The sequence below is a fragment of the Amblyomma americanum genome, chromosome 1, assembly GCF_052857255.1.
Source record: "Amblyomma americanum isolate KBUSLIRL-KWMA chromosome 1, ASM5285725v1, whole genome shotgun sequence".
Classification (NCBI taxonomy): domain Eukaryota; kingdom Metazoa; phylum Arthropoda; class Arachnida; order Ixodida; family Ixodidae; genus Amblyomma; species Amblyomma americanum.
In genome coordinates this window covers 412992965-413014664 of record NC_135497.1, presented here as the reverse complement: position 1 = coordinate 413014664, position 21700 = coordinate 412992965, and the positions used below count along the sequence as shown (strand labels likewise).

Here is a 21700-nt window from a genome sequence, read left to right as displayed (position 1 = left end):
AGTCAGCAGTTGGCAGCCATCTTGCTCAGAGCTGCTTCTGCGTGTGTCACAAAATGATGGCTGGTGTTTGTGTCGAAATGGAAGAACCAACATGCATCTGAAGCTCTAAAACGTGTACTTGAGGTGTGGCTCAAACTGCTGTGATACTGCTCAGCGTTTTGTCCGTGAAAAGCGTCGTTTGCAAGTGCACGCTGGATATTCATCAATGAAAACATGAGTTGGGGTCTGGAACTTTGGGTGAGTGTCCGTCCCCAAACTTCATGTATACGCACGCGTTGCCTCTCAGCGCTGCAACTGGCGATGGAGACGTAGCGATGCTCTGTGAAATAGTTTTGCACGTTGTCTTGCTGCCGAGCTTTTTGTTATTTGTCCCACAGCGAGCGTAGCGCTCTCTGAAAGCTCGGAGAAGCTTTAATGACAACCAACCACTTCATCCTTTATTCTCGGTCTCTATGCTCACAACCGGACCCCACGCTATTGTCAGCGGAGCCTCGCTCTCTGCTGTAGGTAACCGCACGAGTCGAGGAAAAACAACGCCGCCGCACAGCCAAGTGCCCAAGAAAACTTGTTCGTGGTGGAACGCAGTTATGTGCCTCCGGGCGAAGTGTCATGTGGTGCTGACTGAACGTAGGTGCTTCGCTAGCATGACTGCTCTTAATTATGCTGAGCGCACAATTCATGTTTCTACCGTTTTCCGTTCTCCGTGTGAAAACTTGCCTGTATTTGCTTATGTTAGGCGTTGTGCGAATGGATTGCTAACCTGTACGTGGAACCCACAAATGCACAGGTTTTTCTGTAGGGTGGGTAACGCAGCTTACCCCTTTAAATAAAAGGAGTAAGATGTGTTATCCGCGAATCCACGCAGTGTGATTCAGTTTTCAAGAGATTATGGGTGCAAAGCTTAGTGTCGGTTGCACTAGCCCGCCGCTGTGTACTACTGTGTCGTTTGCAGGTGACTGCTGTTTTTTTTTCTTTTTTGCGTCGATAATATTGCCTCCTGGTTTTCCTGTCCTGCGCAGGAACGTGGCATTAGTCGAAAGAGGTGCCAAAAAAAAAAAAAAGCGCAAAGTTCGTGTCGAAGTAAAAAGGGCCCGTGTGTCACGTAGCAGTTCCGAAGTGAAAACTCAGGTCGGATATATTGCTATTTGGGAAGGCGCGGGTGTCAAAAGCTTCTTTTCGACTCTGAAGTGGAATGGAATGGGGTTAAAGCTGCGAAGCTGTCTCGGGTGCGTGATAAAAAGGTAAAGTTTGTTCTCGTTGAAGCTGATTCGTGTTGGATAATAAATATGCATCATCGCCTGTCACAGAAATCTATAGTCTTGTCGACCTTAGGAGATACGCGAGACTGTCCGAGCCGCATTAGTCATCTGTGGTGCAGCAGTCTCCGAGTCTCTAGATGGTTCCGTTGTCTGCCTGCACACTGCCAATCTTGAGACGCTTTCTAGCAGTCTCCTTAGCCCTGAACTGATTGTCGACTGCTTTCCGTCACAAGAGTGGTTGAAGCTAACCCAGCGACAGTTGTTTTGCTCTTGTGGTTTGTGTTAGTTTTTTTTCACAAGCGGTGGCGACGAAAGCCTGCGGTACGTGCCAAGCATCGCACTTGTCAGCGCCGTGTGATTGCTGTGGCTCCGGGGGGTCTAGATTAATCCGGAGCCGTCCACTGCTGCGTCCCTCATAGCCGATGTGCCGCTTCGAGACGTTAAACCCCGCAATTTTCGTTTATATTCTCTCCCCTCTCTTCCCTACTTCAGTCGCATCTCCTGTGGGTCTGAATTTTGTAGACAAAGTTCTACTTCCGTCCACTTTTTCTAAAGGCGAGGGTCATTTGTGCAGCGTTTATACATATCGCTTGTTCGCTACGGCAGCTCACCCGTTTAGGCCAACGCACGTGACGAACCTATGAGTAATCCGCGTTCCACGGGGGAGCCGAAGTATGGTGTTGCACGGGGAATGACGATGAAAGTTCCCACAAAGAGAAGCGATACCATACGTCGTTCCGCCGCGGCAAATTTTGTTTGCGACCTTAAAGGTCTTCCGTAATCTGTATGTAGTCAGCGCTGATTGTCACTGCGTGTTTCGTCCTTCGATTTCTCGACTACTGTCATGACTCGATACAGGGCCTTCCCACTTGCGAGTACTCATGCAGAACTTTCTCAGAATACTGCCCTGAAAACTATGCGGTGCGTTGTTGCTCGGTTCAGCAGGCGGCTACCATGTCTCAGCAACCGAGTACACTTCCTCCTTTCGCTTTCGGTGCCGTCTCGTCTGCGCTTTTGCGGCCATCAGGGATTTCTCTCTCTCTCGACGAGCGGAATCTGTTGTGGCTGGCTTTTTAGAGCTAAATTTCTACTCCACGACCGAAGCTACAAAAGCAGTTTCTGAAGCCTGACCTTGAATAAATAAATAAATGAAATAAATACTGCCGCGACTGGGTTTCGAACCCGCGGCGGGGCGCACGGATCAGCTTCGCTGGCCTGCGCACAAGAACACTATGCTGTCGCCGCAGCCCATCACGCCTCGTCTTCAACTGTAACACACTCTCGCGCTATGCATTGGACTTTGCCGTCTTCATCAACTAATGCTGCTATCGAGCTAATATCGTCGCCAGACATGCCGACGAACCAGCAAAGCACAACCATGAGCCAAGCAGGCTAAACACATGCTTTCCCACGTCTACTCGGTTCAGCTACGTTAAAACCCTACCACTTTTTTCCCCGGCGAGTTTCGTGCGTCTTCGGCGCGGCATAATTTTTTTTTTGTACTTCTCAGGAACGACTGGCAACGTGCGCCACCTTGCTTATATATCTGCATTTTTTAAAGTTCAACTTTATTTACTTTTGTTTTTAATCTAAAACAGTTAATTCGCCTTTGTTTTTCCAGTGATTATGGTGCTCGACCCTAACCCGGCCGCGGCGGTCGCATTTCGATGGAGGCTAGCGATATGCAAGTGCACGTTAAAGAACCCCAGGAGGTCGAAAATATCCGGAGCCCTCCACTACGGCGTCCCTCATTTTCCATGGTCGAAGGAGGGGGGGGGGGGGGGGGGCGTCGTCATGTAGTACTGCCTACATAATTGCGATGCTGGCGCGTAGTTTCGTAATTTCAAGTATCACCCGCCTTGCTGTTTCCCCGGTAGCCGTTACCGTAGTGAGCGTAGAAAAAGGAGCCCGCTCTTCACCCGTTCTCATAAGAAAAGAAGCTGTTGCGGAGAGGAATCAGTTCTACGACGTGCTCATTTTCGTCCGCCCAGGACCACTGTTTGGCTACAAAGTAATAGCCCTAACAACCGAGCTGATCTGTGGGCAGGCCGGAAGCGGGTGCAGTGATACCTCGGCCCAGAACAAATACTTGAGGGGAGATTAACCTCGATTGTGCCCTTTGTGGTGGTGTATGACACACAGTGCCGCGGCCACTTTTCGATGCAAAATCTGATCGCTTCCTCACACTACTATGCTAATTGCATTTCCCAGCACATTTTTCAAAGCATAGTCGCAATCACAGCTTCTGCAGGTACAAAACATGTGCTTTCAATGATTTTACTCAAAACCTAACCCAAACGGTGAAATCATCATCAACCTATCTATTCTGACTCGGGGTGAAGGGGGTGGGGACAGATTCCTGTCCCATGTTTCTGTCTCTCTGCTGCCCCCTGCTACCCTTGCCTTCTCTTGGAATCCAGTCTGTTACCCTTATCAACCATTCGCCATCTTGTCATCTCATTACTTGCCTTGTCCATGCCCTTTCTTTTTGTTTTCGACTGGGACATCATTAACTAGCGTTTGCTCCCTGACCCACTTTGCTCTCTATCTCTTAATGTTACACCCACCATTTTCCTTCTTTTCGGGAGCCTCCTTGTTTCTGCCCCATAGGTGAGTTCTAGCAAGGTATAGCTGTTGTGTACTTTTCTCTTGAGGGATTCTCGTAAACTGCTAACCACCTGAGAGTGCCTGCCAAGTGTACTCCACACAATTCTTATTCTCCTAATAATTTCCCTCTTGTGGTCCGGATCTGCAGTCAGTACGTTCCCCTAAGTGGATGTATTCCCTTACCACTCCCAATGCTTTATTATCTGTCGTAAACAGTTGTTCCCTTCTGAGACTGTTGAACATTACTGTAGTTTTCTGTGTATTAATTTTTAGACCTGCCGTTCTGCATTGCTCATCTAGTTTTGTGGTCGTGCTTTGCAGTTCGTCCTCTGAGTTACTTAGCCAGTGTCATCAGCGAATTGCAGATTGCTAAGGTATTCATTTGCCATTAACTTTTATTCCCAACTCTTCTCAATCCAGACCTCTTAATATCTCCTGTAAACATGCGGTATATAGTACTGGAGAGATTATGTCTCCCTGCATGACACCCTTCTTGATTGGTATTTTATTACGTATTGTGGGGGACCATGGTCGCTCTGCAGTGGGTGTAGATATTTTACAGTACTTTTACATATGCCTCTTCTACACCCGGGTCCCTTAATGCTTGCATGGCTGCTGAGGTTTCGACTGAGTCAAATGGTTTCTTGTAATCAGTGAGGTTATATTCTGCGCATTTCTCTACCACTGAATTGATGGTGCGAGTGAATATCGTCTATTGTAAAGAAGCCTTTTTGAAAGCTAGCCTGGTTCTTTGGGTGATTGAGGTCTCAGGTTGCTTTGATTCTGTTAACGGTTACCTTGGTAAATACCTTGTAGGCAATGGACAGCAAGCTGATTGGTCTGCAGTTTTTTAGGTCCTTGATGTTGCCTTTTTTTATGGATTAACATAATATTAACATTCTTCTCAGTAAAAACGGATGCTTGGGCAAGTTGGTAAGTAATTTTAAACAGAACAGCGTGCAGTTTGACAGAGACAACGAGGGAGAAATGACACAGACGAGCGAGCGCTGCTGTGTGTCGTCTGTGTCGTGTCTTCCTCGCTGTCCCTGTCAAACTGCGCGCTGTTCTGTTTAAAATTCTTCTCAGATTACAGTCTGCTTGAGATCATGAGGCATTGTGTATACAGGGTGGAAAGGTTTTCTTGCACAATCTCCCCACCATCCTTCAGCACATCTGCAGTTACCTGATCTTCACCAGCTGCTTTTCCACTTTGCGTGATGAAACACCTGGGTTCTGTTCCATCTGTGGCGGCTATGTTTCGATGGAGGCGGAAATGCACAAGGTGCCAGTGTGCTGTGCAATATCAGCGCACATTAAGGAACCTCAGGTGGTTAGAATTAATCCGGAGCCCTGTACTATGGCATTCCACCCAGCCCAAGCAGGTTGGTTGGGCTGAGTAAAGTGCAGGCAGTTTGGGTTGGCGGCAGGCAGAGGCCAGTGGACATCCGCATGCACCGGGAAAAGATCACTTCTTGGCTCCTCTACATTGGGCGTTGCGTGAAAGGCCCCCATCTTCCGATCGATCGGTGCTGCGGCGGGAGCGGCACGCGCGCCCCCACGTCTGATCCCGCGACCGAGGGCCATGCCGATGCTGCGCGTACTTTTTATGCTCGCGCCGTCGTGTGCTCAAAAGTCGGTTCCCTCGCAAGACCGTACTCAGAGCAACGGTTGTCGCCGCGGTGGCCGGTTCGCGCTGCGCGGGTGCTTGGCACAGACCGAGTGCGAAACCGCTCTCTGACGTCAGGCGGCTATTCCACGTTCGCGCCCTTCTTACGCAGCGCTGGTCGCCTGCCATTGGTGACGCAACTTGTAACGTGCCGGAATGACGACTTCGCGGCGCGCCATAAGGCCAGCTTGGCTCTGACGATTTCACGCTGGCCGCTGCGCGCAGAGAATGGGAAGACTTCGGTTCAGTGGACAACAACAAAACGTGGTCGCAGTGCAGGCGACTTCTGGCGGTCGCACAGGGCGCACACTCCGAGTAGCGTCTGGCCGCTGATCTCGGGCTCGAACAGCCGCTGTGACGCAGTCGACGAACACCTGCCAGTGCGCGTCACGCTGAGGCGTAATGCGTCCACGTTATGCTGAAACTGCAGTCACTGACACCAAAGAAATCAAACCATGTTTACTCTTTATTCCTTTTTGCAGTGTTGATGACTAGAAGAGGAAAATAACTGCATAATCATTTTAGTTCGATAATTTAGAATGAAAGAGAAACGGCTAAATGTTATTTCGGCTCTAGAGCGTTCCTCCTGAGGTGAGTTACTTGCGTAAATCTGGGTGCCGGAGAGTCGCTTCAGCCTGCTTCAGGCCACCGTTGCTGGCGGGGAATAGTTTCGCAGCTATATAAGTAGGGGTCAGACTTTCCGGCTTAAATTGAAAGAAAGAAGCGAAAAAGGTGCGCAGAATTCAATTCTAAAAATCTGTTTTAACCGAAAAATGTCAGTATCTGTGGCATGGGCAGCACAGCTAGCTCGCTGCTGTAAGTATAGAGTTACCCAGTCAAAGCCGGAAATTAATCATGTACGCCAGCCAGGGGCGTACATGCGTTACTAGACCCGAGTTACTACCCGAGATTACCTAGTAACTCGGGTAAGTTCAGAGGAACGTCGCGCCAGCTGAGCGAGAAGTTGCTCGGGAAGAGTCGACACCAGAAGTGCTTTGTCAGGCGGCGTCCCTACGAAAAGTGGCATGGGTCGGGACATGGACAGGCGGGTCTGTTACTTTCGCCCCCGATGTACATACCGGTGACGGTGAACATACCTACGGTGACAAGATTCTTGGTGTTGGCGAGCGTATAAGTGCTGTCGCACTGAAACCGAAACAAGTCCGCCGAATTTTCTGAAAATAAAAGCCGGAAAGTCCAACCCCTATATATAAGTATGCTGCCACTATAGCCTTGTCAAGGACAGAATGGGTGAAGACAGCTACAGCCGTAACCTCTGACGAAGCCCACCGAGCGCACTTGTGAGCGCCGCGCGATTTGATAAGAAGGGCCTTCGGATGTTGCAATAACTCTGACCGCATGCACTGAATTTGTCTCGTTTACCGCGTTTAGTGTCATTAAGGCATAACCCGATTCAGTTATTATGCAAATAACTTTATTTCGATGCGAGTGTCGTCGGGTGTGCCGTATACTTTAACCTTTCGTGTGTGGATGCATCGTCGCGTCGGTTGTGAGATAAAAAAAAAAAGCTAAAGGAACTACGCCGCCGTTCGCTCTCCAGTGGCCGCTCCGCTGGCTTCTGTCTCAGCCCGTGCAGTTGCTTCTGCCGTTTGTTTCCGCTTGGTTCCGCTCAGCTGCTTTGACTGCATGTGTTTTCCTGCGCTGTGGGTTCGCGGCGCGGGACTCGTCTGGCGTCCTGCCATGCCTCTACGGGCGGCCAGGAAATGCTGCGCTTGTCGCGGCATTTCAGCACAAGCCTCGTGTCTTGCTGCACCGCTGATGGGAACTGAGACTGCGTCGATATACATCGATCGCCGGGATGAGCGTCATTGCCTCGAGGGATCCCTCTTTGCAGATACTCAATGAAACCGTGCTGCGCTGATCGAACGCCCGCTTGCGCCGCGAGCACACGTCTTCCCCCTCCCCCCCCCCCCTTTTTTTTTTTAATTCGCGACTGCCCTACGCGGGACTCGGGCGTAGCTGCGCACCAACGTAGCGTGGAAGTAGTGAACGTCGTTATTTTATATTTTTGTATGGGCTGACGCTGCACCGCCTTTTTTTTTCTCTCAAATGTGTGCGGTTTCGTACTGTCATCATGCGACGCGGGCACTTCGTCAGAACGTATAGACAGTAGGATGAGTCTGCAAAAAAAAAAAAAAAATCAGTCGCAACTTGTAACACGCCTGTAAGCTTCCGTTTTCGGGCTGGCTTGTGGCGGCTATTTTCCTCATTCATTTTTTCCTCATATATTGGTGCACTTCAGAGTTTGGTTGCATTGAAATGTAACCAGGAAAAAAAAAAAACGCTCTCTATGGACTTGGCGACATTTGTGATGCAACGCTCCGTTCCGCAGTCGGACAGTGCTCAGTGGAATCGACAAATCGAACCGAAGCGGCCTGTAAAATCATTTTTGTCCTCATTTTAAGTCAGCTTTCGAGCCCGGCTTCGTGCAGTAATAACGGTTGCACATGGGACCGGTTGTATCTAACGTGGCATAACCAGTCTTGGTTCCACATTTAAGCAGAGTGGTATGTGGGTTTGGTGCGAACAGACCGCATGCTCTCTTTATACGTCTGTTTCCCGGGCTCCGAGAATAATTCATTGATTCCGCAACCCTGACCTCACTACGTTTCGCGTCGAGATACACTGCGGCGGGCTGTATCCCGACCATCGCAAACTTCGTTTCTGTTCAGTCCCGTCCAGATTCCGAGAGTTCTGACTCGGAGTCCGTCGCCGCCGGAGAACAGTCCTTCCTGCCAAGCTTTCCCGGGCAGTGCAGCGTCACGCAGTTACCTCGTAAATTCGCTACTCGGCAGCCGCGGCGTTGGAACGGTGAAAGCGTCAGACGATCTCGAAGTGCCTGCTCTGCCGCCGCCCTCGGACCGTGCTATGCCCGCTTATCTTCGGTGCCTCGATCGGTATCCTTTTTTTGTAGTTGTTTTACGGCTGGTGACCCCGAGATAAGCTCGAGCGGCTTGGCGGCTGGCACTACTACTGTGCAGCCTTAAAACTCATTTTAAGTAAAGGAACACGTGGCACTAAAGGGAGCTCTATTTCGAGGGAAGGAGGGTTCGATATCACACGGCATGTAAGGAGTTTTTCATAGGGACCACCAGGAGCCCATTAGGCGCTGGTCGTTCCATGTTTATAAGATGTTTACACGCACAAAAGGAAACTTCAAATGCACAAAAAAGGTCTTTGAACAGCTTCCGTCCATGAAGATCCAAATAAATGGCGATCGGAGCTGCGGAGAGAAAAGAAAAGGCAGTATTTGAAAACCCATTTCTCAATATGTACAGCATAGCTGGCTCGGGCCGATAGCGTGCCCAACCCGTGAACCGAATTCTTTCGTATCAGCGTTTGTGTTCTTGAGCATGAGCGCAGAGTCTCACGCAAAATAAGGGCGCACAAGATCGCCCTTCGAATTCCAGCAGTCTGTCTATTCGGCGAAAATTTCCAGTTTTCGCGCCTGTAATCCGTTCTCGCTAAGCCGCTTTCTGGAATCTCCCCCGTCGTGGGCTGCCCGCATCTATGCGGCCGCACGCTCACCGCTTGAAATGCTTTGTTGGGAGGCTCCTTGTGTGCGTGGTATGGCAAGACCGACAACAGTATCGCAGACGGTGCGCCGCGGAAGTGTTTATTGTGCAACTTCGCGAGGGGACGTATTTCCGCCACTGCATACAAAATTATTCGCACGAGGTAGCAAGGAAGTGGACGTGGTTTGGGTCCCGGCCCACGCGGGTGTACCATGGAACGAGGCCGCTCGCCAGTATGCTCGAGGTTTTGTCAGCCGAGCCGGTGGTGGGGGTCGAGGCGCTAATTACATGTCAGGCCATAACCAACTATTACAGGGAGCTTATAGACAGCACCCTATAGAGTGGCTTAGAGCGAGCCTGCCTCCTCCGCACGCTTCGTTCAGCCGCGAACAGGCTACCACGTGGGGGCGGCTGCAGCCAAAACCGTGGACGTATTGAACTATATTTTCCGATTTCATAAATCTGTATTGTCAGCTTAGACCACATAATCTGGGACTGCACGGAGGATCCGGCAGATCTAGTCACATCTCCCAAGCTTGGAAAATGGGAAGCTGTTCTCGCCAGCCCGGAGCCGGACGTTCAGTCCCAGGCCACGGCAAGAGCGCAGGGGGTCGGCGACAGACAAACTGCAGGCCACCTGGAGCGGCTGGAGCGACCCAAGAAATTCACCATCTTCTTCCGGACAATAAAGTTTTGTCTCTCTCTCAGTGCACGTGATGCGTGTGCACGTTAGCGCTCGAAATATCGACGCGCAATAAGCACATAATTAAAGCCGCTAATTGTGAAACGCCCTGCGGCCCACGACTTGACAAATATCGACGAGAAGAGAGTCGATAAGCTCGCAAAAAGGCGCATGCACGGAACAGCAATGGCGCCCGCGGATAGTAGGAGGCCTTTCGGTGGCGTACTTTGCCGTTCTGGTCGAGAAACGATGCGAGTGCTCCGGTCGTTTTCTCATTCCGTATACTCCGGCTGGGTCTGTCCAACCGTTTGTCTCGCCTCGCCCAACTTTGTGGTTCAGCTGCACGCGGCGTCACTGCGAGTTTCATGCCGCGTCTAGCGGCGCGAACGCTGTCCATATTGAAGGCTTCAGATAGAAGCCGTGGTGTCACTACCGTTGTCCTCACCCTGCTTGTGCGTCGGACTACTTCACTGGCACGCGCTGTGCAACTTATTTCCCACTCTTATAACACCTGACGATCGCGCTTATTTCGAGTTTCAGGTCTTTTTTTTTTTCTCTGCTGGGCTCGAAAGCGTTCTTTATGGCGTTTCGCAAAGAATCGCCGGTTCCTCTCTCCCATGACTTCATAGCTCTTGCACCGTTATTTTCTGTCTTCCTTTCGTCGCCTTGCGCTTGGTGTCGAATGCCGTACTCTCCTAGTTATTTGAGTTCGTTGCTTTGCTGCGATTGTCGCGCCATCCGTATGCGCTCTTCGGTGTGGTTATGTGATGAACACCTCCAGAAACCTCTCTGGTATCGGAAGGCCGCGTAGGCTCAGTGGGGCGTTCGCCCGCTGCGCTGGAGCGTGCGGGCACATTTCGAAACGCCCTTGTGCTAAACGGCTTCGATGCTTCTCACATAACCCGAGGCGAGAGTCAACCAGAGCTGTCCACTTGAGGCTTACCCCGTTGGGCAAATGTGGCTATAAATTGCGTTCTCGACGCAAAAATTCCGTCTTGCGCTTACTGAAAGACATGCATGCTTCTGTATATGTTCGCTTACAATGTTGGCTCTTTGCCCAGGTTAAATTGCTCGAAGCCAACGCCAAAAAACCTATACGTGACCGTTAAAATGCCGAACAAGCCGTGGCCTGCGCGAATCAAGATGTTACGCCGAGATCCGTAGCCTGGTGTGATGTCCGCCTACTCTGTCCGCCTACACACACACACACACACACGCACACGCACACACGCACGCACGCACACGCACACTTCCATCCATCCATCCTCCTTTTCTTTGTCGACATACTTTTGTCAGCTTTGCGACAAGACATAGTGGAAGTGGTCGCATCGTCTACTCGCGAACATTTGGACGTTAGCTTCGTTTTCACCTATGGTAGATCCTGGTGTTGAGATTATTTATAAATGTGTCTGTATACAGCAGGCGTGGTGCACTAAAAAAGCTAAATACGTTAACTATTCAGCTTTTGCTTTATTAACTTGCCTTCATTTTTATAGTTTAGTGAGAGCGAGAGTGTCAACGGCCGCTTTCAGTTGCGCTTGAAGGATCGTGAGCGTGCCAAGCATGATCGGGCTCGATTGCGCTTAAGAATGGCCGTGTGACAACCTCTATCTGCATTGATTTCGATGAGCATTCACTCAGTGAGGATCGAAAGTGCCTGTGTGACATGGGTACTAGTAGGTATCTGTATTCGCGGTCCGCTGACTGCTGCTGAACGCGGCTTTCAACGTAACAGAAGCTGCGCAGAGAGCTTTCTTCCCTGCCGTGCAAATGGAAATTCGTGTCGGCCGGGCACCTTGCCACCCCTTAAGACAAAAAAGACCGTCACTGAGGCATTCGCACCTTCTCGTTGCTGTCCTGCAGTCAAATGAAAGCAAGCAAATACTTGGCTGGGACAGTTTTGCGTTTTGTTCTCGTCACAGGCCGTATTAGCGCGGCAAGAAAACATGGGCCCCAATGGGCGTTGTAAATTTCCATCCCGTCCATTGTGCGCACTGCTAGTTTTCGCGTTGACGAGGCGTAAAGTGGTAGTAGTGATGAACGTGTTCATGGGACCAAAGATCTCAGGCCTGGCTGATCATGCGAGGCGTGCATACATTGTTGTAAAGGTTCGGTCCCCAGGAGAACTGTCCACAGATCGAGTCGTCCATATTAACGGGGCTTCACTGCGCACCGTCTGTCTGGCCTTGCGCACGCTCTGCTTTGTGTGGCGGGGTTGCGTGGTTGACGGCGTGTAGTTGAGCGTGCTCCGTCTGTGGTCTGGGCGATAGGGGCGCTCGTGGAGAGGGGCTGCGCCGAGGAAGCACGTCCCCGCGGGTTGGAGGAGGAAGTCTGCGCTCGGTGCGATAACCTTCCGCGCGGGATCGGCAACTTCCGAGTCAGCGATGGCGGTGGGCCCCACGCCGCTGGCCTCCTCAACGATGTTTCCACCGTGCCGCAGGTTTTGTTCATCGTTCGTGCGAGGCTTTGGGAAGGCTTGCTTTCTCGTTCGTCTTGCGTGCGGCGGCACCTTTCTATGCCGGCAACGCTGGGTATTGTTGGGGACGAGGGGTCCTTGAGTGAGCTGACTCTTTCAGCGCTGCAGGTCCCTTCTCCGAATGACGTTGTCGGACTTGGTTATGAAGGAAACTGTACAGGGGGTTTATTTTACATTATTTACAAGATTTTGGAACCCATTGGAGGGTGATGGGGGAAGGTCGGAGGATCTGAGAAGATCTGAGGATGATCGAGGATTCCTTTTTCACGGCACTCGTCGTCCGGTTTAAAAAGGGTAAGGGTCCGGTCCCCAGGATTCCCCAGGTCCGAGAATGTCTTCGCCAGGTTGGGCGTGGCCTGACTTGCGCTGTCGTACACACACACACACACACACACACACACACACACACACACACACACACACACACACACACACACACACACACACACACACACACACACACACACACACACACACACACACACACACACACACACACACACACACACACACACACACACACACACACACACACACACACACACACACACACACACACACACACACACACACACACACACACACACACACACACACACACACACACACACACACACACACACACACACACACACACACACACACACACACACACACACACACACACACACACACACACACACACACACACACACACACACACACACACACACACACACACACACACACACACACACACACACACACACACACACACACACACACACACACACACACACACACACACACACACACACACACACACACACACACACACACACACACACACACACACACACACACACACACACACACACACACACACACACACACACACACACACACACACACACACACACACACACACACACACACACACACACACACACACACACACACACACACACACACACACACACACACACACACACACACACACACACACACACACACACACACACACACACACACACACACACACACACACACACACACACACACACACACACACACACACACACACACGGCCCCGTCACATGCCTCGCCGGAGAGGGAGGGCTGGACAATCGCCCCCACCAGAGAGAGCGTGTCTTCGCTTCTGAACGACAGTTCTCACGCTCCAGCCGGACATGTCTTCCGGGAAGTCCGAATGGACGAGGCGCCGGCGAGCAGGCATAGTTGAAGGGGTGCTCCGGGCCGCACGATCTTCCGCGAACAATGTTGTTTTCAAACGGCAGTGGAATCCTCCGTCTCGAATCCAATAAACCTCGCGAGGACCGAGCGTGGGAAACAAGATGCCTATCGCCGTGCAGGGACCCCGGCTGCAGGTGTCCTGGCCGAATACGCAGCTGAATCAGACCACCGGCTGTCGCCATAAACCTTACAGTATGCTTTGTAGCATACAGGGTTTCACCTACGACTTACACAATTTTTAAAAATAGGCTTTTTGAGTTAGAAGAGCGCTTTTTTTTTTACATAGGATTGTCAGCGGTGCACTGCATCAGAATACAGCTAAGGCGAGCAACTAGCAGGCTGGTTAACTAATGTTGAATAGCTAACTTTTAACTGTTATCGTTAGGCTACTTAATTATTGGGAGGCGTGTAGCCCACCGTAATTAATACCCATAGCAGTTTTTAGAATTTCGAAAACGCGGTTATTCTCAGCGCTGTGGCCCAACAAATTTCGGCTACATCGCGCCGAAATACGTGCACTTTCGAGAAGCTTGCAGGCAAAGCAACCTCTCCAGTGCATGTAACTCGTCGAAATAGCCAAAGTACGCTGCTGACAATGCTATATCGAAAAAAAGCGTTCTTCTAACTAAAAAAAAAAAACCTATTTTTAAAAATTGTGTAAACTCTTAGGTGAAACACCCTGTATATCCGTGGATGCGAGTGTCGCGCTGTGGATTCAGAATGTTTACATTCATGAGCGATATGAGCTTGTTAGATACATATCTGGTGTCGCCGCCGTGATGGCTCAGTGGTTATGGCGCTCGGCTGCTGACCCGAAAGACGCGGGTTCGATCCCGTCCGCGGCGGTCGAATTTCGATGGAGGCGAAATTCTAGAGGTCCGTGTACTGTGAGATGTCAGTGCACGTTAAAGAACCCCAGGTGGCCGAAATTCCCGGAGACCTTCACTACGGCATCCCTCATAACCAGAGTCGCTTTGGGACGTTGAACCCTCGTAAACCATAAACGTATCTGGTGTCATGCACTGTCCTAGTAGCGTCAGCCGAAGTGCATTAACTCTTTGCGCCGCTGCTATTTCCCTTGACAAGGCCGGGCTCTCTTCTCCGCATCGGAGACCTTCCCTTGGGCCCTTCCTTATCTATACTGGGCGGGCCAGCGGTGAAGGTTCTTCCACCACTGCTTGTGCTGGCTACCTCTTCGTGCGCTGCATGCGCGGGACACGACTGGGTTGTCTACTAAGCGAACTATTGCCCGATAAGTCGAGCGCGGCGGCGAAGGATAAGCCGTTCGAGTGCGTCGTTGAGTGGTGAGCGTTGTGTCCTCGTCCTGGGTGCAGGCTGCAGTAACGGGCCACTCCACGCGGTGTGAGTTCGCTTATCGGCCCCGAGCTTCGGTGCCCGCGTTGTTGACAGCCGGTGTTGGTTCCGGCTGAGGCGCGCTCTGAGAGAACCCACCTCGTCCGCTTGCCAGCACCAGTGGACTTCCCAAGTGTTGCCGGCGCGTCAGTCCACGCGCACACGTCGTGCACAGCGGCCATCCTCCGTTTTCGAGCGAACTCTCGGGATGTGAACGTGCCGCGCGCATGATCGTGCCAGAGGGTGTTTGCGCTAATGGTGCGCGGTAAAGAAATGTGGGTGGTTAAGTAACAACCGTACTCCGCTCAGGAAGTGTGCAGAGAGGGCGCTTCTTCTTGTCCCCTAGGCCAAGTCCACTGTGCTGCGGTGTAGTGGCAGGAATATCTTATATGTTTGCCGCCCAGTCTAAGGAACGTATACTAGGCAGGACGCTGTTATTTTTATTTCCTTTTGTTTGCGGCCAAGTTTAGCGGATGCTGGTCGTCGACTAACTGCCTGCCGTCGGCACATTCAGCCTCTTGAGGTGCTGTGATTGGAAGCGTTCTACATTGAGTAGAACGGCTGGTGCTCAAAAACGATTGGAGGCCACAGTCGGCAACTCGAATACAGCGAGCGGGCCATACGCTATACGGGAATTGGCATACGCTCGAACCTTCCCTTTGTTACGATCCGTCATGCTGTCTTGCCGTTGCTGGCATTTTTCTTATATAATTGGTTTTGGGGGAAAGGAAATGGCGCAGTGTCTGCCTCATATATCGTTGGACACCTGAACCGTGCCGTAAGGGAAGGGATAAAGCAGGGAGTGAAAGAAGAAAGGAATAAAGAGGTGCCGTAGTGGAGGCCTGCGGAATAATTTCGACCACCTGGGGATCTTTAACGTGCACTGACATCGCACAGCACACGGGCGCCTTAGCGTTTTTCCTCCATAAAAACGCAGCCGCCGCGGTCTGGTTCGAACCCGGGAACTCCGGATCAGTAACCGAGCGCCCTAACCACTGAGCCACCGCGGCGGATCATTTTTCTTGTTGAGTGAGGTTTTTCTGGACCGAATCCGTGTTGCATTTCGTCTAAGCTAAAACGAAATCTGCCTTCTGGTTACGGGTGCTAAAAGGTACTGTCACTCTCTTCCCCATCACGGCACTGCGCCACTGCTTGCGCGACCAGGGAGGTGCATCTGAGTCGACCGCGCGTGCCTTCCGTGCGCGCTCTGGCCCGCCACACGAAGGCATTCGCGAAGGCTTGTGATGCCCACGGCCTGACGGGGCCTGCGGCGAAATTTGGAAGGCGGGAGCGTGGAGCTCCTTTCTTCCGTTTTGCGTGCCCATCTGATGGTGGACCTCGGGGTCCTCCTGCTAATCTGCGGACGCCCGAGAGACCAGGGCTCACACCGCCTTCCCCGTGTGTCGTCATCAGTGTTTCCTTTTCGCGAACTAGCCTGTCTACATGATTACTCGCCACTGTGGCTGCGGCCTCTGTCCGACGTGCGCCTATACTAGCGTGGTGTGTTCGCGCAGCAGGACCGCGTATAGCCGTCTTCCGAGAGTCTCATTTCGGTGGGTGCAGGGAAATCTGATTCCCAGGTGTGCGGTTACCGGCTCTGAGGTCGCGCTGTACGCCGGGTCCGCGCCGCGGGAGAGCGAACGCCGTCTGTTATTCTCTGCGACGGCGAGCCGTAGGTGTACAGGCGTCGTTGCGCAGTATACGCTTGTGGCTGCTGTCGCGAGAACTCGCCTCTGCGGGGCAATTGCAGGGCGCTTGTTGGAAAGGCAGGCGAATGGATGGCAGTATGTCTTGTTAAGCGCAAATGAGATTCCTGTCACGTACGTATATATAGCTGTTTTTTTTAGCACTTTTTTTCTTGTTTTCCTGCTTAAAGGTTAAAAGGCACCTATAGACGCCTCAAAGCAGGGCATCCGTTTCTCTCGAGCAGGGCCACACCTTACATTGAGCGTTCGAGTTGTTCGTTTCGACGCGCAGTATACCGAGGCGCGCATTCCCCTGTGCAAAACGTAAATTCGCGTACGCGGCGGGCAGTTCGTTTGTCGTGCCTCTGTGGGATTCTGATGACGCAGGCCTCGTTACAATGCGCGCTCCGCATTTAGTCGCTCGTTTTTGCCTTCCATTTCGCCATGTGTGACTGTCCGTTGCGAACATTTGCGCACTCTTCGCGTATACCGAGTCCTACAGGTGGCTGGAGTTGTGGTTGTTGCCTCGGGGTTCTTTGTCTACCACGAGTTCGGACAGACGGAGGTTTGTTCAAAGCGAACGAGGACGAACATTCCCGTGTGTACATCTTGCCAAACCGCTTCGTTCATCTCTCCGAGTCTATGTAGCGTCTGCGAGCAATTAGCCGGCCAATTCATTTTGTTCCCTCTCGCGTGCAATTCCCTGTCGGAATGTGGCTCTGAAGCAATTATAAAACGTACACACGCCTTTGGGTGCTCGACGGTCTGCCGGACCGGCTCTCTGCGCGCCGATGCGGAGGCGCGTTCTGGCGTCGAGAGTGGCGGCGAGGAATGCGGTGCCCCGCACGGCTACGCGCCCGCGATTCTCTCCATACCTTTTGATCGCTGTAGCCGGTCGGCTGCTAGTGAGTGGCAAGTGAGGAACACGCGCGCCGGACCGCACCGCGCGGGCCGCCTGTTCGTTGACGTCTTTGTTAACGTTTTCTTCGTGTAATAAGTGAGTGCACTCGCCCGCGTTCCCGAATAGTTTTTACTAAAGGCTGGTTCACATGCAAGCGACTGAGCGAATTGAGTGGTGCGGCGCATCGCGGCGAAAAATTTCCAACTTGTTGGAACCCGGTCGCCCTTGCTGCTCGAGCCGCCGCGGCAGGATTCGCTAGCGTTTTCGCTTGCATGTGAAACATGTTTCACATGCAAGAGAAAAGCCTGCAGGCCTCGGGTGATCTGAACGAGAACGTCTTCGACGGAAGTCCGCGACTGGTTGGGTTTGAAATAAAATTTGGGAAATACTCCCCGCTCCTGCTCGCTTGCCTCTCTGTCACCCCTGAAGGAGGGACCGAGTTGGTCCCGAAACGTTGCGCTGGAAATAAATTGTAGGTTGATATATTTCTCTTCCTTTGATTGAGGCGATCGATTCGACCAGGGCGTTTACTCGTTCGAATGTATCGCGCTATTTTTTTTTTGTCCCCTGCCATTTTTATTCGTGCGATGTCACACTCGCTCAGTGGCTGTGAACAGGAGATCGGTTCAATGCCGGCTGCCGCGGCCACACTTCAGTGGAGGTGGTGTGTATATACTTCTGTGTACGTTAAGAAACGCGAGGCGGTGGAAAAAAAAAATGTAGTTTTTGCGTACCGGCATCTCCGTATATACCCCCCAGTGGAGATGTGCTGCCAGCTTGTGTTGTACGGCCGTTTGGATAGCGCACTTCGCGGCTCGTCGGTGGCGGCGCGTGTGAGCCGAAGACGTGAGAAAGTACTGCGGCTGTTTCACCTCCAAGCATACTCGTCAGGCGGCACGGGGTGGCGGAACAATGGCGCACGCGCCCATTACGCCGCGCAGTCCGCTTCGTGAGCGGGCCCGATTACATTGCTGCCCCCCCGCGGCGTCCCGTTGTGTGCAAATAGGCGCTGTTGAAGCGGTCCCCTTCTTTGCCGATGTTTGTATGCAAAGGCGGCCAGCTGAAGCATACGCTGTGCTTCATGCGATGGGACGCAGTTCGGGTTTCCTTTGCGCGGTGGGTTGATGCCGATTTGACTTTTTTTTGGTCAACCGAAGTGGGAGTTCTGTGGGTGCGCTAACGTCCTCGCGCTGTAGTTGAAGGACTTGATGTGGTCGAAATTGATTCATTGCCTTCCACATGTTCTCTACAGCGCAGCTTTCGATCGTTGAACGCCCTCTACATATTGAGTTCTCCTGATAGTCATGCGTTTGAAATTGACGGGTTTCTTTTTGTACGTTTTGAAATGCGCAGGAGAAAATTTCCTGGCATTTTCTTTCCCTTAATGTATTTGAATCAGTTATCGCTGACAGAAAAAAAAGCAGGCACCCCGGGCAGTATACAACTAAACGACTGAAAATTGGGCGGTCTGCAGGAATTCGGAGGAAGGAAAAAGAAAACAAAGGAGGAGGGGTCTCGTCTCTTCGCGCATTTGGCGAGCCTGTAAAAAGAATGGCGTGGTTCGGGCCCAGTTGGTTCGATTTCATTGGGTAGACTTATATTGCCATTCTCGTGAAGAAAACACCTTCCGGAGGATTATCGAGGCACTTGCTAAAAACCCTAAAGGGCGAACTGCGTGAGCACTGCATCTATTTCACTCTCGGAAAAAAGAGAAGGCGTTCCTCACCAATGCTTGTCTCGATTCGTGAGCAGGCTGACGTTCGCCGAGGGTTCTTCGTTTAATTTGAAGGTGACTGTGGATATAGGTTTCTTTTTGTGGTTAGTCTTTCACCTTTTTACTACCGCTTAGCGGTGTTCCTTCCTGCGCTTTTTGTAATTGTGGACGCGGCTTTAGCTTTAATCTCTATTTTCGATTTTTTTTCGCTTTTGATCGATAAAAATAAAACCAAGAATAATAAAATTAAAGATTAAGATTAAAGATGAAGAAAGTTTTATAAGTTTGCCGTGTTTATTGCTGGCATCTCCATTGTTGTGCGAGCGGCTGTAGCCTTAATTTTTGGACCATTTTCAGTTACTTGCTATATTTGTTCAACATGCTGCTTGTTGGCGCCGATCGAATCCAGCTTAGCTTCGCTTCTTCGCTGCTGCCATTTACTTGTACCCTCTTAGTCATGCGCACGCCCCCTACCCACCCCTCACCACTGCCGACGATGTATACCAGGTGTTTCACGCAGGCATGCCTCTTAATTTTTTTTTAAGATAGGCTTTTTGACGCGTTGCTGACTCCGTGGCAGTTGGCCCTTGGAGTGGCGTTGACAGGTGTACGTGGTTGTGCGCGCAGCGCAGCCGGACGTTTTCTGAATTCCGCGAAAAGGGGTCAGAATTTGTTGAGCCGAGGGTAACCACGTTTTAGAAAAAAACAAACTGATATGTCGGTTAGTAATGGCCAGTTCCATACCTGTAACTGCAGCCAGGCGCCTGTCTGTAGCAGTTAGTTCACTGTTGGAATTTAGTTAACTAGCTTGCTGATTAAAATGATTCACCTGTTTGCAGACATCCGCCGACGCTGGTATTATGTCGAAAAAGCCATCTTCACACCTCGAAGAGCTTATAGATTAGTGGCGCGCTTCCCCATGAAACACCCGGCATATTTCAGCTTGGTTGAAAGAACGTCAGTGTGTCCTGTCTCTTTCTGTTCGCATCTTTCTTTCCTACCCGCCTGTGAAGTAATGGTCTTTCTTTGCCGAAGAGGCAAGGTAATTTTATGTTGGCTTCTCCTGTCTCAAGCAGGTTTTTTACGCTTTCCCTAATTAATATCGATACGGATCGATCTTGGCGTTAAATGCGAGGGTGGAAATGGGGGGGGGGGGGGGGGGGGGGGGGGGGTGTCGTGACCTTTTCTTTTTTTTTTTCAGTGCTTTCGCGCTGACGGCGAGTGAAAGCTGCTGCAGATTTAATCTGGAATGCTGCACTGGGTTTTATGTGGAGGAAAAACAAGTATATGAACGCCCTGATGAACGAGCAGCAGCGGGCGCCGAGCCTCACAGTACTCGCTTCGCCGCCTGGCGGGCAGAGCAGCGTGAGCTCCTCCGCGTTCATTCTGTCTTCGCAGGGCTTGCACAGGTGGATAAGCAGTGGGCTTTATGATGCAAATGGAAGTGCTGACGCCTGCCCGGAGCGAACACGCTGTATGCGCGCGGTGAGCATATGCCACCGATGCGTAGCAGCCGCTGCTTAGCGCGCACCGGGCGCGCCGAGTGAGCGTATACAGAAGAGGGTTCACTTTGTTTGGCGCAAATTGTTTGTTTGATGGCATTATTCCGGACTCGTAGCATACCGGCGCGGAAAGAGTGCGAGGGAAACGAGCGCCAGTGCAGCGCTCGGCGTATACACAGTGTGTGCGCGCTGTTCTGCATGCAGCCTCCCTGCACGAGTTTCATGTCGGCTATACGAGCCGCGGCCAGTTTTAATGACAGCGGGCACTGCGCTAGCTTTCTCGTTGGTTCCGTTCATCGCAGTATGTCGTTGACCAATGTTGTTAGAAAAGAAAAAAAAAACTGCTGCAAATTATGTTTGGTGCTGATGCGTGGTAAGTTGCATCGCCGTACTTTTTAGTTTGAAGACAGCAACGCCGGGTGTGCTGTTGAAGACAGCGCTCTAACCTCGCACGGTCGGAGGGACTACTATGTTACTGCGCATTTTGATTTTATCACTAATTCTTTCTTGGCGATGGCCGTTAGCGATAAGGCCATTCAAGCGGCTTAATTAGTCGCTGTCGCCAGCGGCCCGCTCTTTTCCTGTACGGCGTGTTTTGATTGATCGACTGCGGTGCTCTTTAATTGCCCGCCGGTTGTCGTGGGCCGTTCGTGGAGAGGCGAGGTTACCATCGCACTGCTGGCGCCCCCGCATAACTTACGAAGGCGCGCTTCGATGCTGTTCGCTTTATCTGTCGGAAGGAGAGAGCGGTATTGCGAGCGATATGCCAGCTCCGCGGGAAGCGCGCTATCTCCGGTTGCAGGGGACGTAACGCGTTGGGAATGCGTCATCTTTGCCTGACCGCCGAGTACGAAGCGTCCAGGCATTCGTGCGTGACTAATGCGGTGCATTAGTAACGGCACACGTCATTTGACAGCGCTCCTTTAGCACCTATCGTGTGCGCAGTTAGGGGGGGGGGGGGATTTAATGCAGCTTTGTGGCTGGTCGGGCATTGTTCTGTAGCCAGTCATACTTGTTTTGTAGTCGATTCGGCCTATGGGAATGTGCATGTAGTCCACTGACAGCTAGAAAAAATATTTGCTTTTT

General features: G+C 51.6%; 1 protein-coding gene across 2 annotated transcripts in view; it reads left to right on the top strand.

The window, feature by feature from the left end:
- Cip4 (formin-binding protein 1-like Cip4) overlaps positions 1–21700 on the top strand; it is a 193745-nt gene continuing 172045 nt past the window's right edge. For both annotated transcript variants that reach the window (XM_077650318.1, XM_077650316.1), the window contains exon 1: positions 1–237. In XM_077650318.1, the coding sequence (XP_077506444.1) occupies positions 214–237 (24 nt within the window). In that variant the 5' untranslated portion in view covers positions 1–213. The remainder of the gene's footprint in view (positions 238–21700) is intronic.